The sequence below is a fragment of the Vigna umbellata genome, chromosome 11, assembly GCF_029865625.1.
Source record: "Vigna umbellata cultivar VRB3 chromosome 11, Vumbellata_1.0, whole genome shotgun sequence".
Classification (NCBI taxonomy): Eukaryota; Viridiplantae; Streptophyta; class Magnoliopsida; order Fabales; family Fabaceae; genus Vigna; species Vigna umbellata.
In genome coordinates, this window is record NC_142175.1 from 25,900,038 (window position 1) to 25,917,267 (window position 17,230).

The window sequence follows — 17,230 nt, forward strand, 5'->3', positions numbered from 1 at the left end:
CACTCGGTCTCTCCCTTAACGTTTCATTTCAATAGAAGAGTAGCAACGCTGTTATGGTGGAATAAAAAGCTTTATTTTATTTTTATGTTGCGGATCACACATTTCCCTTTTCATTTTTTTTTTTGGCTCGAACATTTCGTTTTTATTGATGTTTTCAGTCTATCAATGAATGGAGCATTTTGCTGTGCACGCTTATTTTTATTCCTGCAGCTCTCGGTTTTTTTTTCTCGGTTCTAGTAGCTTTTAGTTTTTATTCCAGCCGCCACCCTTGGTTGGTCTTTTTTCTGGGAACGTTTTTTTTATGAATTGAAAGTGTGTGCAATGCGGTGACGAGGATGAATGAAAGAAAGTTTTTCACTTCTCTACCTCACTGATTTTCATTTTCTTTGGCTGGAACGTTTATACTGGGGGGCTCTCGGTTTTGGAAAAATGAGGAGAATGAGATGGAAGCAGCACGGTGACTGATTGAGAAGGAAGAAGCTGATGTGAGGTAGAGCAAGGAAGAGAAGCCCAAAAATGGTGTGCACGGTGATTGAATGTGGTGTGCGCGTGGACGTGTGAAGGGAGCCGGTGATTCACGTGGAGCTGGAAGAAGAGCAGCAGCTGACACGTTCAACGGAGAAAGGCTACCCATTTTCAATTTAGGAATTCAGACTTTGTAGAAAGGGGAGAGAGTGGTGTCACGGCTTGGTGCAGCTGCCACGTGAAGTATTGCTTTTATTTCTCTGAGCATTTTTTTCAATTGATGGGAGTATGTGGTGTGCTGAAACGTGGAGAAAGGAGAAGCACACTCAGGAAGCTTTGAAAGGTAGCAAATGTTGATTGACTAGGAGAGAATGGTGTGTACGAGAATGGCAGCTGGAAGAACCCACGTGAAGAGGTCACGTCCAGGGGAGAAAAAAAAATTCATTTTAGCATTTGCTTTCATTTTGAAGTTCACAGTGCACATGGTTGGAGATAAAATCATATAGTTTTATTTTCATTGCTATTTTTATATTATATGTGATGGATGTGTCCTGGAGCTTTTCATTTCTTTTAACGTTGCATTTTATTTCGATTAAAGCATTTTTCATTTTAGTGTTGTCTATTTTGCTTGGTTGTGATACTTTAGTTATAATGTTAGTAGTGACCAATCAATTTAATTTTTATTTTTAATTGAAACCATTTTTATATTTCTGTTTGTATTCAAAATTCTTCACAAACCTCCCCCACTGTGTGTTTGACCTGAGACTTGAACCAAATTTGGTCCTTGAGAGACGACCTAGGAGTCACTGCCTAGTACTATACTGCATTCTTTTATGCACAACTTTTGTTGGGAGGTGCGACCCTCTCATCAAAATGGCGTCGTTGCCGGGGACCAACGGTTCAGTCTTAGGTCTTTTGTTGTGTTTGTGTGTGTTGTGTTTTGTCTTGTATTGTGATGTGATGTGATGTTCTGTTTTGTGTGTGCGTGTTGCATGTATAAATGTGTTGTGTTTTATTTGTTTCGTGATTTTTAGTATTCTTCTTTTTCCATGTCTACCTATTTTGATTTCGTGAACACTGCTTGTTTTGCTAGTGCCTCTGATTATGATTCTCCTTTTGCATGTTACTCTGATTGTAATTCATATTCTGCTGATTTCTATGTTGAGAACAATACGACTCATTCTCTAATTTCTGAGAATGCTCTTTGTGAGCCGGTTTCACTTAAGGAGGATGATCTTCATTGCGATCTCACCCCTGGACTGATACATTTGCTGCCTAAGTTTCATGGTTTTGCAGGAGAATGCCCACACAGACATTTGGAGGAGCTCCACATCATGTGCTCTTCAATGAAGCCTCCAGATGTCCCTCTTGATTACATTTTCTTGAGCGCATTTCCGCATTCATTACAAGGAGCAGCTAAGGATTGGAAAGACTCTCTTCCTCTGAGATCCGTTACCGATTGGGGATATCTTGAGCATCAGTTTCTGAGTAAATTTTCCCTTGTGCAATATGCTTGCAGCAACGGTCTTGGATGGAATGACCCTACCTTAGGATGGTATAATGCTCCACAACATCATTATCAAGAACCACCATTCCAGAGTACTTGTATGCCTCCATCAGTCCAGCAATACCAAAGTCAGCAATATGATGCTTCTGCCGAAACAACTCCTCAGCCTTCTATTTCTGAGCCTACATTGCAGGAGTTGTTGGAGCAGATGACCATGCAGAACCTTCAGTTCCAGCAAGAGAACATGCAGTTCCAGCAAGAAATAGGAGCTGCCATTCAGAGTATGAATGATCAGATAGGGCAGATGGCCACTCAACTAACTGAGGAACAATTCAAAATTGGTAGCATAACAATACTCTAAATCAAAGGTGATTACAAGAGGGTGGGACACCTTTATTTATAGGCTAAAGGTGTCTTCAAATTTGTAGAAGCTAGACTTAAAAGACCCACCTTAGCTAACTTGGAGAGTAAGGAGAAAATCTTCTCTATTAAGAGGAGGACAAGTGGAAAAAGTCCTCTTCATTGAGAGGGTGACATGTGGCCACTACCTATGGAGAATCCTTTCCATTCTTAGAGTAACCTGTGACCACTAATTAGGAGGAAAAACTTTCCAAAGGGAGGATGACACATGACGTGGACGTCCACCCCTCCTTGTCCACCAAGTTAGATGAAAACATTGACCCATTGGTCAACACATGGTCTAGGACACTTTACTTGGATAAACATTGAGCCTTAGTCCTTTGTTGACTTGAGTGGTCAAAACCTTATTCTATTTGGCCCAAAATACAAGGCCCAAAATAAAACATACTAGGCCCAAAATTATTCCGTGATGGCCGAAGAAAAGAAGAGCTTGACTTCACCTTCTTTGGTTGACTCTTCTTGAATTTGTTTGGCCATGCTTATTGTGATTTAACCTTTGGCTAAGGGATTTCCATAATCACACCACTCGCATCATAATCCTCAGTTTTTCCTTACTCTTCAACTCTTTTCTCTCTTATTTTCAAAGTCCCAAAACCTTCTCTTTAAATACAACCCTTTCTCATTCGTCACCAATGTTGGTCCGCCAGATCTCCATCACTGCAACGATGTTAATTAACTTCATCCTCAACGCTGCTGCCACTGTTAGCCAATGCGCCTCACCTCAGCGAACATCACCAAAGCTCCACACGTCATCACCAACTGCATCGTAAAATGCGACTTGTGAACCAGATCTGTAATGAGCCACTGTAGTACCATTCGAACGCTACCTTGCCAACAAAAAAGCTAGAGTCAGAACACAAAAAACCTAGATCTAGCAACAAACCAACATTGTGCCACTATCAGCCTTCGTTGGAGTAGATGCCATCATCATCCTAAACTATTATGAACCAATTGCAACAGATCCGCTAACGATCCAACAAGTACGCAAAAACCACTTTCGAAAATGCTTCTTTTTTTTCTTTTTTTAGTTACAACTATTAAATTCGTTGTTCGAGAACTGATATAATATGTCTTTGATATATTACATTAGGACATATTAGATTGATTAATATGCCCCGATAACCAATCTAATATATCTCTTTTACACTAACTTTAATGAGAGTCACATTTTTAGTACAAGATAATATTTATTATTAAAATGCTACAATAAATAAAGTTACATAAAAGTAACATTTTACAAATAAGGCCTATACCTCATACAAGTAAACTAATATATTAGTAGAAAAGAGATTTTTTGCATTAATTATTTTAAATATTTTATATCAATTATAGTTATTGTATTGCTTAAACAAATTGAATGTGGAACTATATTTATAATACAACTAAACTATTTCTTATTTTTTATCTAAATGTTTTTTCTTAAACTCTACTTAAAGTGCTTTAGTATTGAATCAAGTGAAAAAAAATAACCATGAGAGATAGAAGTGTTTTTTTTTCTAATAATAATATATACTATTTTTATCTTCATCCAATAGTTGGAATCAACAATATATTTTGAACAGTGATACTTTGACACAGTAAAAAACAAAAGGAAAAAGTCTCTTTTAACAACTTTTTTTGAAAACCTTTTTACAATAACATATGTGATAGCTTGTGATTAGTCTGCTTCAAATATACCAACCAATAAAATAGTGACACATAATCTGTTGTAAAAAAGTTATTAAAAAAAACATATAAAATATCATGTTTCTTAAACAAATTACATTTATTTGATACGATTAAACAATAATATTTTGATTATAAATATATTATAATTTTTTAATTTAAAATCATAATATATATTATTATATTATTAAAAGTTGTGTCAAATGAATTTTTTTTAACATCCCTGTCAAACTAATTTTTTCCATATATTTTTCTTTTAAAACTAAAATTAATTTTTTCCATATATTTTTTTCTTTTAAAACTAAAGTTAATACTAATATCCCGACATACAAGACAATGCTGCAAATCACAGACGCAATCTTGTACTGAAACTGTTTGAAATAAACACATGAATCTATGTTTTCTATTGAAATCTTCTCAAATGTTTGTCTATGATCACTTTAGCCAGCAATAGTAGCGGAAATGAAAAGAAAAACATATTATTAAAGGTATGGTGAAATAAAACGACTTATAATTACATATATGAAATTTAGTTTTTTGAACTTTTTTTAAATAATCATTCCAATTCTATAGTTGATCATCCAAGATTTTAGCATCAACTTTTGTTTATAATGCAATCCTAATAACTAGAGAATGACCTTCATAATTTATTTCACTAAGAAAAAACTCGATGCTACATCATTCATTTAACTTCTTAACTTTATTAAGAAACATACCTCTTACCATAAAGTTATCATAATATATAACATTAATAAACTTTCAGGCAGATATTGTTTCTGGCAAAAGTATTCCTGGAATACTCTCATGCAACAGCATATCAATATATACCTAATTAACAATGCATGCAACATGCCACTTCATAAAAGAAGTTGGTCTTAATTTCCCACGAACAAAATTTCCATGGCAATTAGGGATATAATATTAATGATATGGATTAACATGTACGTGACTCTTGCACGTGTCAAAAGCAAACACCGAAATACAAGACTTTTTGATTGACGCCAACAGTGACTAATATACATATCAGTAAAATGCAACATCATTAACTAACTAGGAAGAAACATCCAAATGAAAATAGTGTTAAGGATAAATCAGATTATTTAATTAATACAGTGACCATTTACTCAACAGCATGAAATTTCCTAAATAAGCTGCATGACTATGATTACCATGGCCCATCAATGTGAGTGTTAGTCAAAAATTGCGATTATCTCCCAAAATGTCAGGTAGAAAGAAGCTTAATTTTCCAACGACAGTATCCAATTGGATGGAGAGGTGCTGCTGCTGCTTTTGTTGACTTTGTTATACTGACAGTGACAACTAAAATGCTGTCTGTGATGCTTCACACACAGGGTTCCATTTCTATAAAAGCTTGAACCTCATACCTTATCATTCATCTATATACTGTCTTCTCTGTCTTTGGCTTTGAGCTTGTCCTGAAAACCAACAAATGAGTTTCAATTCAATGCCTGATCTTGTGAGGCCAAGACCTATTTCTTTGGATCGTGCTTTCAGAGGTACTCAGGCAATTACCTTAAATATCCTCTATGTACCAGTACGTAGCATAGCAATAGAAACCAATCCTCTGCATGTCCTTGTTGCTTTCACGTTCTTTGCTCTTCTCGGTTTTATCCAAATCAGATATCCCGAAAATCCCACCCCATTTCAACTTCATCCAAAGACCACCATGCTCTCCATTGCTACCTTCATTCTTTATTGCTTGGGCTTCTTGTGCACCCTCATGTTTGGTATTAGGGTTCACCACTTTGTCACCCTCATGCACGTCTTTGGTTCCCTCTCTTTGATTTCCTTGGTCTTGCTCTTGCTACCTGAAACTTGGGATTCGTTAGGTTTCCTTGTATACACATTGTGGTTCATCACTCTCCTGCTCTTCTTTATGAGAACCCGTTTAAGGGAAATATGGCTGCAGCGTCAGCAAATTAGAAGGGTCGTTCGTCCACTGTTGCCAACCACTTCATGGGATTTGAATTAGAATACTGATACCTTAACTCTGAGAATTGCCTGTTATATAAATATATATCGGTCTCTTTATCTATATCTATATATATTATATGAATATTTTTCCTTTTGTTTTACTGAAATATCCATATTATAAGAAGAGTATTATTATAATGAAATTATTGAATATGATTTTAGTAGTCTTCTTCTCTGAATTAACTGCTTCACCCATAATTGTAGAATCTCGATGAACGCTTTTAAAGTTGATTCAGAGTCTTGTTGTATTATTTTAATTTCTTAGTGCATGTTTTTGTTGAGTGTTTGGTTTAAAACACATAGAAAATGGCTCCTCTAAAGTTTTTTTTTTCTTTTTTTTTTGTGTGTGAAAAATGGTTGTCCTCTAAGGTCATGTAACATTTACATTAATGAGTCTGGTGTCAAGGACATAGGAAATTTGATATTGGTTATATCATTTTTTAAAGGCATGTTATCAGTGTTCTTGCTCTATTTTATTTTCTGAAACAAAAGTGAAAACAGTTTCCCTTAAAGAGTGTGTTGACTTTCAGAGATAGAAGGAATCATGTAATATCAAAAAGAAAATATTTTTTTAACAATTTTTTTGACAATTTTTTTACGATCGTTTATAGTTTATAATGAGTCGTTTCAAATATATGGATCAATAAAATAGTGACACATGATTCATTGTAAAAAATTTATTAAAAGAAGATGTTAAAATATAGGAAGTTGTCGTCAGCTTTTTATTTTATTGAAATATTACATTTAGATTACTATATGTATGGGGGATTCTTAGAGGAGACATTCCACATATTACACAACTGCCGAAGTCCAACGTTAAATTGACCTAAAACAGCAACACAAATAAAGACATGAAAATCATTTTTAGATAAAAAATTCTTTAAGAAAACACAAAAAAGTCAATATTGGTTGCTTTTACTTTTCAAAAATGTTTTTTTAACAACTTTTTTTGACAACTTTTTTATAACCGCTTACAGAGTAGCTTGTGATTGGTCCGTTTCAAACGAACCAATAAAGTAATGACACATAATGTTGTCAAAAATTTATTAAAAGTACACTAGTAAAAAAAGAGGATTTAAAATCGCACAATATGCTTCGGTTTAGGAGCAACCGAAGCATATCAGAACGCGGTGGCAATTTTGTAATTTAGTCGAACTTTTCTGCATCGGTTCAAGGAGAACCGATGCATATACATCATATGATCTCGGTTAAATATTCAATCGATGCATAATATCCTGCAAAATTCCTGCTGATTTAACTTTTGTCCTGACAACTTTTTTAATCTTGATCTACTGCCTCGGTTTATTAGGGACCCAAGACATATACACACCATATGACCTCGGTTAATATTCTAATCGAGGCCTAACACCCTAAAAAAGCGTTTTGGATTCCATCACACTGGACTTCTCATTTCTTCACGGGCCAGCCTATGGGTCGCGTCCACCAGGGAGAATACCTCTCGCACATCCAACCCTAAAAATACTTTTCTCTCTTTCTCCTCATCCCGCACAAGCCATGGAGAATTCCTCTCCTTCTTCCATTTCTCTTCACCGTAGACGACCACGTTGGAGCAAGGATGATCTGCAGCGACGGTGTGGAGATGGCGCGACAGGCGGCGTTCGTGGTGGCTCACAGCGGCGCTCGTGGTGGCTCGTGGCGGTGCGATTGGCATTCTTCTTCTTCCCTCTTCTCTTTCTGGTTCTATTCTGGTTGCAGGGAAGAGGATGCGAAATCGACGGAGTAGGCGTCTCAGTGGCGGAGGCGACGAGAGCACGGCGAAAGTGTGTCGGAGGAGCGGCGGGACACGACGATTGAGAAAGTTAGGGTTTTTAGTGTGTGGAATTTTTTTTGGGGATCCGGTGAGGGTTGTTGATGGTTGCGCCAGTGGAGTAGGCTGTGTGGGCTGGATTGGCAGAGGCGCATGGTGGTTGTGAAGCGTTGAAGAAGAAGATCCTGGATTGGTAGAGGCGCATGGTGATTCTTACAAAAGCTCTGTTATTTTTTTTTTTGTGTTATTTTTTTTCTGTGTTATTTTTTAACTTGTTTTTCCTTAACTCTAAGGCCAAAGGAGATCCTGGTCTGTTGTTGTCAACAGAAGAGAGTCCAAAAATTCAGCTTGGGAATTGTTTGAATCCTATGCAAAGGGGGAATCCACTATTATCGATGTTGACAAATTGCTATGGACAACATTGGACACTTCAGCATTCCAACTGTGGCCACTGGTACCACCAACATTTTGCACCTGCTGCTGGTTTTTGCTTTCTGGAGAACACACATACATGTTGTTGCCAAAGACATCCTTGTCCAAACAAATCCTTCCATCACACTGTTGTTTTTGCTTTCTGGAGAACACACATACATGTTTTTGCTTTCTGGAGAACACACATACATGTTGTTGATGGATGACAAGGCTGGACTGTGAAAGGGATTGAATCACGCTGGACCATCCAAATGCATATTGAAAAGAAAAACGCTATTGCCTCGGTTATCCAAGAACCGAGGCATAATCCTATCTCGTTTTAACTTGGTTCAGAACCGAGGAATAAAGCCAACCTCTTTTTACTTCGTCTGTATATGTCTCGGTTTTAGAACCGACGCCTATAAGCAAATTTAACCGATGTCATTTTCTCTTACTGTACTAGTGGTAGTTGTTAAAATATCATAATCTTTTTCTTTTACATGTTTAGGATGGTTCACGTATGTGATATTTAAGATTGTGTTAACTAGAAAAGGATTAGAGAGAAGATATAGATACACTACAAAAGTGGCATACACTAATTTGATACTCCACTTAAATTTTAATCAATAATTATACTAATTTAACCAATGCACCGCGGTTTAATCAAAATATTATGGTGCTGAAATTTTTTATTAAGGATCATATGTTTTCATAATCTTCACTCACTATTTTAGAGATGTATTAGTAATCCTCTCACATAGGAGTAGCATGTGATACAATTTACACAATGTCTTAATTGAGACCCTCAATGAAAAATTTGAATTATGTAATCAACTATTTCAACTTATTTAACCGATCAGGTTTTGGTCTATATTGACAAATATATTGATAATTTCTTACTCATGTTATCATAGCATTAATTTAACCAATGTGTTAGTCCAAAAAATACTTAAATATAAGGTGGAGGTATAAAATGTGTATGCACCATATAAAGGTGCATGTTTATCATTTTCTTTTAAAAAAATTATATTGTATTTCATTTCTATCATTATAGTTGCTTTACTAACCTATACACTAGATAAACATGTGCTAAAACTTTTCTAATGACACAAAAAAAATAGTATTTTAGAAAATAAATTTTAAAAGATATTTCAACAACTACTCAAAAGAAATACAAAATTTTAGAAGCTTAATAAGACAAAAAATTTAGGGATGAAAAAGAATTGAAAAATAAAATTCATTCTATTATTTCATATATTTATGTAAATGTTTAAGTTTGATAATATTTTACTCCTAGGAGTAAAATAAGAAAGTTATCATTAAAAAATTTCTTATACCACAGTCTTTTAAATGTTAGGCAAATTCAAAATATTTTTATTAATTTTTTTTTCTGAAAAAACTGTCGACCTCTACAAGCTTCATATTAAATAGGATTACACGCAATGTCACTCATCACCTATTACCACAATACAATAAAATTATATTCATATGTACATATCTAAACACTAAAAAGTAATTTGAGCTACAAACCTTTTTAGAGTTCAAGAAACATTACTTTAGGTTTAGTTTATATACTAGACTTATGCACAAATTCACGCTTCCTGTTTCCCTATATGACAGGTTATTTCCTACAAATATGAAGTATTAAAACTTAATATTCTATTATTAAGAGTAACTATCCAATTTAAATCAATATAAACCATCATATATTTTGTTGTTGGAATTGTTCTCAAACAAAATTCGTTTTTCACAAGCAAATTTATCGTATCTTAGATTCTTAATTGCAACATCTATTTGTTTTTCCCGCACATGGAGTAACCAACCACGAATTTGCTAAATCTAGTTTATTGTGAGAGATACATCAATGTTCATGCATCCAAGGATGACAAGAGATTGGGTCGGATATAATAATGTCTAACCATCCCATTGCACACTTGATATCCTTGAAAAAATATTCATGCTTTTTTTTATACCCGCGAGGTAGTTGTAGATACGCCCAATATGTATATATATAATAAGATTATTTTAAAAAAATCTTTAAAATATAAAAAACTAATTTTCAAGTACAATTCAAATCAAATTCTCACTAAAATATTAATGCAATGCAAATTTAAATTTAAATGAGATGCACCAAAGTATAAATTTAAAAAATTAATCTTTTTAAAAATAACTTCAAATTTATAGGCCTAGATAAGAAATAGAAATATATGAAGTTAAATTTTAAACAATTCTTGAATAATTAATATTTTTTCCTATAAACTTTATTTTGATCACTTGATTTGGAAAAAAAATACCAAAATAGAATACTAATAATTATTATCCAAGAAAAAATATTAAAAAAATAATTATGAGGGGGTAGAGGGTATCGACGGATAGTGTCATACACATGCTTACCCTTATAACAAACAATTAAATACTCATACATATTACTTGCAGATATCCCTTAAGGATATTCATTTAGTATCCATTAGGAAAGTTACTTCCAGATTTCTGTTAGCACAATTTTTTTTTCCATTTGTGGATGTATGTCTCTCATATCTCTCCTTGTTAGTTGGAGTTTGATCTTTTCGATACATAACTTCAATCCCCTTCCAATTGGAGAATTTGTTAGTTTGCACGTTGTCATAATAGTTTCTTTCAATAAATTCAACGCATATTTTTATGAGAGAAAATTACCAGATTTTGATCTTGAGACCTCCACTCCAAAAAAGTACTTCAAAGGCTCAAGATCTTTCATGTTGAATTTTACCAAGTATTCTTTCAATGCCTTGAGTTCCTCCATACCATCTTTTGTGACTATCATATCATCAAAATGAGCAATAAGAATTGTAATCTTTCATTATTATTTTTTCTTTTGAAACAAAGTATGATCTTGGATGTTATGCTTGTGGTGATTGTTTTAGTTCGTATAATGAAATTTTAACTTACACACTTTATTATTATGTTTTTCTAGAGGTAATTTCATATAAAATTCTTTAGACAATTCTCCATGTAAGAATATATTTTTTACATCAAATTGTTGTAATAACTAATCAAAGTTTATGACAAGCGACAACAATACTCTAATTGTGCTAATTTTGACTATAAAAGCGAATGCTTCAACATAATTTATTTCATATACTTTGTGAATATTCCTTTACCACTAATACATTAATATGACTTTAAATCTCTCAATTGCACCATTTGAATTAAATTTTATGGCATATAATATCAACATCCTACTTATTTCTTTCCACCTAGACAATATACCAAATTTAACATTTTATTCTTTTACAAGGATCTCATATCCTCATTCACACTATCATTCCACCTAGAGTCAACTAAAACCTTTTGCACACTATGAGGAATAAATATAATAGATAATTGACTTATAAATATGATATTTGAGTTAGAAAAAGTTTGGTTAAAATGCATAATTGCTCATAAGGCATTTGTTTTTATTTGTGAAGTTATGATCATACGTAGGTTTAGGAATATATTTAAAGTTATTATCTGACAAAAATCTTTTTGCGATATTATGTACTTGAGAGATGATTGATGAGGTATATCATCAACATTAATGGTAAAACCTCTTATTTCGACATGCTTAAATTATTCTTCATTATATGATTATTGATCATTAAATTTCGTCATCTTTTTAAACAACTTTATTACTTCTTTTCTATAATATAAACTTAGTATCAACTTATAGAAAAAATAAGTTTGAATTTCATCGTAATTCTTCCCATGAATTCTAGACTCAAGAGAATAATATATCAAGGTCTCATGAAAAATTACATCTATGATAATAAACATATTTTTGATTTATGAATTATAGCATCAATATCCTTTTTAGTGATCATATATAAGGAACACACATTTCAATTGTAAGTGATAATTTACTACTTTTATGCTTATATGAGTGAACATAATAACACAACAACTTTGTATTAATTCAACAATTTTAGGACTTATTACTTATTTATGAGTGATTGAATGTGTTTTGTATTCCAGAGCCTTAGATTAATAAAGTATTTTACATATATGAAGCTTATCTCCAATATAATGTTGGCATGTGACCTCCCATTAGTACAACTTAGGTCACCTCTAATAAATACGATTTTTTTTTTAATTTTTCACCTAATTATTGGATACAAACAAAGTTTCACATCGGATAAAATAAGAGATGAACATGTGTTTATATACATATAAGATACCTCCATTGATAAAAGGTCTTTTAGAGTGATACCAAAAGCAAATCTGTGAAGGCTTGACCCAAACACTTTTTACTATGTGTGAAACACAAATGAATCACTCTACCTAGTCATCGTCCTCTAATAACGTTAATGTTGATATAATTTAATAGACCACAGTAAAAAAAATAGGAAAAATATTGAATAATTACTATAAATATTAGTAAAAAAAAAGTGATAAGCCTTCCTTTTACAACTAAAAAATGTTGGAAGTTCTAATTGCATATATATTATCTTATATTATTAATGCAGGGTACCTGATCTTGTCCTTTGTATTAAATCTTAATCATTTTGCAAAGATTTTAAAATAGTCCTATAACTTTCGCTGCAGAAAATTGTGTTAATACTTTTGTATATTATGACGTTTTCAAATGTTACCATTTACGTATATGACATTTTTCGAAAATATCATAGATCTTTCTATCACAAAGTATAATATGACGTTTTAAAGTGAAACGTCACAATAACCCTCACTTTATGCATTGTTTAAAATATAATTTTAAAGAGCTAAATAATATCAACTAAAAATAACGTTATTTATTTATTAAAAATCAAATCCGATGAAAATAACGACATTTACAAATATATAATTCACATTATATTATGATATTTATAAAGGCCACTATCATAAATAGTTCTTAAATAAAATATTTTATTATTTATTATTACTTACCTAAGTTTATAATTTCGTAATTCAATATATTTTGTATGCAAATGTTCCATTCTTATAACATTTTATTCCTACAAATCTAATATCATCCAAAAAAAATTCTGATTATATAATATTTTCTACAAACTTACAATTTAACTAATTAAATATTTTAGTCTCAAAAGATAAACAGAAATCAAAATAAAGATTTATTACTATTTTTTGTTGTTATTATTATTATGAATTAATTAATTAAAAAGAATTAAAATTGTCCAGCCAATTTGTTATAATTTTTAGGGTCCGGAATTAGGTTTGTTTTTGAGTGCTTCATCCTACACCTCCAACATCTCATCCTGCACCTCCAAAAATTCTATTTTTAACCTTCTCACATCGTGCACCTCTAATTTTTAACTTTTTTCTCTTTTTTATTAAAGATATTTTAATAACTATCTTTTTATTTTCTTCTCTTTTTTATTAAAGACACTCTACACCACCTTAAAATTAATTCTAATTTAATTTAAAATTTAAATATTATTTAATATAATTTTATATTTTAATAATTATTAAAATATGATTTATATTATAATAATAGCTATATTAAAAAATTAAAAATCAGTTTTGTTTTTTATTTAAAATTTAATCAATATTTAATTTAATTAAATTTATAGCATTATTTATTATATTTTTATATTTTAATAATTATTAAAATATGATTTATATTTTTATAATAGTTTTATTGAAAAATAAAAATAATAATAACTAAAATAAGAATAAAAGTAATAAAAGTAAAAATTATATTAAAAATCACATTTAATATATTTAAATATATTAAATTATATCAAAATATTAAATTAAATTAAATAATTATTAAAATTTAAATAAAAAGCAAAATTTTAAAAACGTTATCGGATATTGACGTCCGATAAATTTATAATCGGGATATCCGATAAATAAATTTTTCTAAAATTTTGATTTTTATTTCAATTTTAATAATTATTTAATTTAGTTTAATATTTTAATATAATGTATTTAAATATATTAAATGTGATTTTTAATATTATTTTTATTCTTATTTTAGTTATTATTATTTTTAATTTTTAATAAAACTATTATAAAAATATAAATTATATTTTAATAATTATTAAAATATAAAAATATAATAAATAATGCTATAATATTTAGTTAAAATAAATATTGATTAAATTTTAAATAAAAAGCAAAACTGTTTTTCGATAACAAGTTTTTAAAAATTTGTTTCTATTTACAATTTAATAATTGTTTGATTTATTTTAATATTTTAATATAATTTAATATATTTGAATATATTAAGTCAAATTTTATATTATTATTATTATTTTATTTTTATTTTTATTTTTTTATTATAGTTATTATTATAATATAAATCATATTTTAATAATTATTAAAATATAAAATTATATTAAATAATATTTAAATTTTAAATTAAATTAGAATTATTATTAAGGTAGTGTAGAGTGTCTTTAATAGAAAAAGAGAAGAAAATAAAATGTATTTAATTAGAAAGAAAAGAAAGTTAAAAATGAAATTTTTAAAAAGGTTGGAGGTGCAGGATGTCAGAAGGTTAAAAATGAAATTTTTGGAGGTGCAGGATGAGATGTTGGAGGTGTAGGATGAAACACTCTTTGTTTTTCTAAGTATGCAAACTGGTCCACAAATCTCCAGCGTAGAAATGGGCCAAAACATAACAGGCCGATTTGTATGGGCTTAACAGACTAAGGTAACATATGAGAACACGGGATGTGCATGAGAGATTACAATTCAATAAATGCCGAACTTTATAAGATTACAAATTATTATAAGGCAAAACATACAAATCTACAAATATAAAACAAAAATACTAATTCAACAAGAATTGAAATAAAATTTAAGAATAAAATTGTGTATATTATTCTTCAAAGGGTTAAAAAATATAAATTACAAAGGTTCAGAAGAAATCACGATTAATAACTTTAGTTTTTTTAATGAAAAAGTATATATTTGAGCAGACAAACAAAGAATCATTGTTTCATTTTGGATGTAATTTACAGTTCAAGCATTTATTGAAATGCATTTCTCTCTTGTTTTCTTTAGTTTCACAATACTTTTTTCAAATACAGAATTAATAATCAAATGTTACACGTGTTGAAAAGCCTTAATTATTTACTAACTACATCAACCTCTCCACAGGAATGAATTAGAAATTACAATATATATGTAGGTTATTCAAATGTATAAAGGTAAAAACTTGCCAATAACTGTTGGATTAAATTTAGTTAAAATATTAATGACATGTTTTCACGTGTAATGATCCAACGTAGACATTATCTTAAAGATGTTATTCTATTCTTAAAAATAATTTTATTTTATTTTATTTTATATAATTAGAAATGTATTATTTTTTATAATTATTTTGTTTAGAAGTGTCTTATAAAAGTGATATGATTATGCCTTAAAGTTATGTATTAATGTGTGGCAGCGGGAATTATTGAACTACCAGTTTTGGTCCAACCTAACGTACAAATCAGAAAATGATTTTGCATTAGCTGGCCAAATTATAAAGAAAGTCACTTAAAACTATAAGCACAAAACAAACAAAAAATAATTGTATTAATCATGCACACAATGAGTGAACATTTTGACGTTATTATTGTGTCATAAACAGCGTAGTAATTTAACCTTTTCTATAATTGCAATACGTTTGCTAGAAAGTGAAATAACAAGTACTAATTATAATTAACCTATGTCATTGTCTAATGATCTTAACATTTTTGTTATGTCTTAAGTGATGACATAGATAAAAGCCATAGACTCTATATTAGGAGTTTGACCAAGGAGAGATCAATTAGGTGGAAGAATGCAACTCAAGATCAACCAAAAGCTTCATGTATCCTTCCCAGGCTCCTGAACCATCTTGCCAAGCTCTAGGATCAAGAGGACAAGTTTATACATTGCTATCAAATTCACACTGCTTAGCGTGACCTCTTAGGAGCTCAATTTCAACTTCCAGCTTGTCCAGAACTTCCCAAAGCTCCTTGTTGTTAGGCCCGCGCTCAGCAGAAGCCCAACTACGCTCAACATCAGCGAGCTGCACCTGAATCACATTTTTGCTTCGTGTTCCACATGCTTGCTCACACTTTCCACACCTTGTACACGTAAGTGACACTTAACATTTGATCCTTGTGTCACAAATGATGATCAACCACTTAGGAGCACTTTCCAAAGCATTAGGTTCTCTTTAAAATCCATGCTTGTTGGTTGTATTGAACACTTTTGAGATCAATAAATTGAATTCTTGTTGAGATCATTCCAAGACTAATTATTTCTTGAGAGTCACTTTGAGAGAGTATGAGAGTTTCCTCTGGCCTCTCTCCCTAGCTAGCCTCACTCTTGTCATCAAACATCATTTTCTTTAAGAGATGTCTTTCTTAAACGTTACAGTAAACTTACTAAACGCTTGAGAAATACTCTAGCTCTGAACAATTCAATTTAAATAGCATTTTATAAAATAAGTGTCTAACAACCTGTGTAAATCGTGTAGCCACTAATAAGGTTGTTAAATTTCATTTGTGAAAAGTCATTCTTTAAAGGTCTAGATGGGTTCTTTCATAGTGAAATTGAGTTTGAAAAAAAACTTGGAAGGCACTTGGATGAGAAAAGAAAAAGAAAGAATATAAGGAGAGAAGAGAAAATAAGAGAGTTAGAAAAGAGAGAAAGAGAAGCTCTTAGAGAAGAAGAAATTAGAGAAGAGGAAGAGAGAAGAGAAAAGGAAGAAAAAGAAAAGAGAGAAAAGGAAAAGTTTGAAAAAAGAGAAAACAAGAGAAAAGGAAGAGTTTGAAATAAAAGAAAAAGAGAGGGAAAAAATTCCTATCAAGGAGGAAGTGCTATTGAGGGTGACTTCCACTCTTACAATTACAATGAAACCAAGACTTTTAAGGGGAGGTTTCCAATCTTTCAACTTTTCTCTAATTATCCTTAAGTTTTCAAATTTTAATTTTTCTTTTAAACAAGTTGTCATTCCATCCTTTACTATGCTACACTTTTTAAAATATGGCAACTCAAATCTTGAGTTATTGTTACCCCTATGGTTACAAGTAACTCAA

At 31.0% G+C, this 17,230-nt stretch overlaps 1 protein-coding gene across 1 annotated transcript; it reads left to right on the top strand.

Moving 5' to 3' along the window:
- Nucleotides 1-5,522: 5,522 nt before the first annotated feature.
- Nucleotides 5,523-6,050, top strand: LOC148191342 (uncharacterized). The gene has a single exon (XM_088101377.1). The coding sequence runs from the start codon at nucleotides 5,523-5,525 to the stop codon at nucleotides 6,048-6,050; it is 528 nt and encodes a 175-aa protein (XP_087957503.1).
- The last annotated feature ends 11,180 nt before the right edge of the window (nucleotides 6,051-17,230 follow it).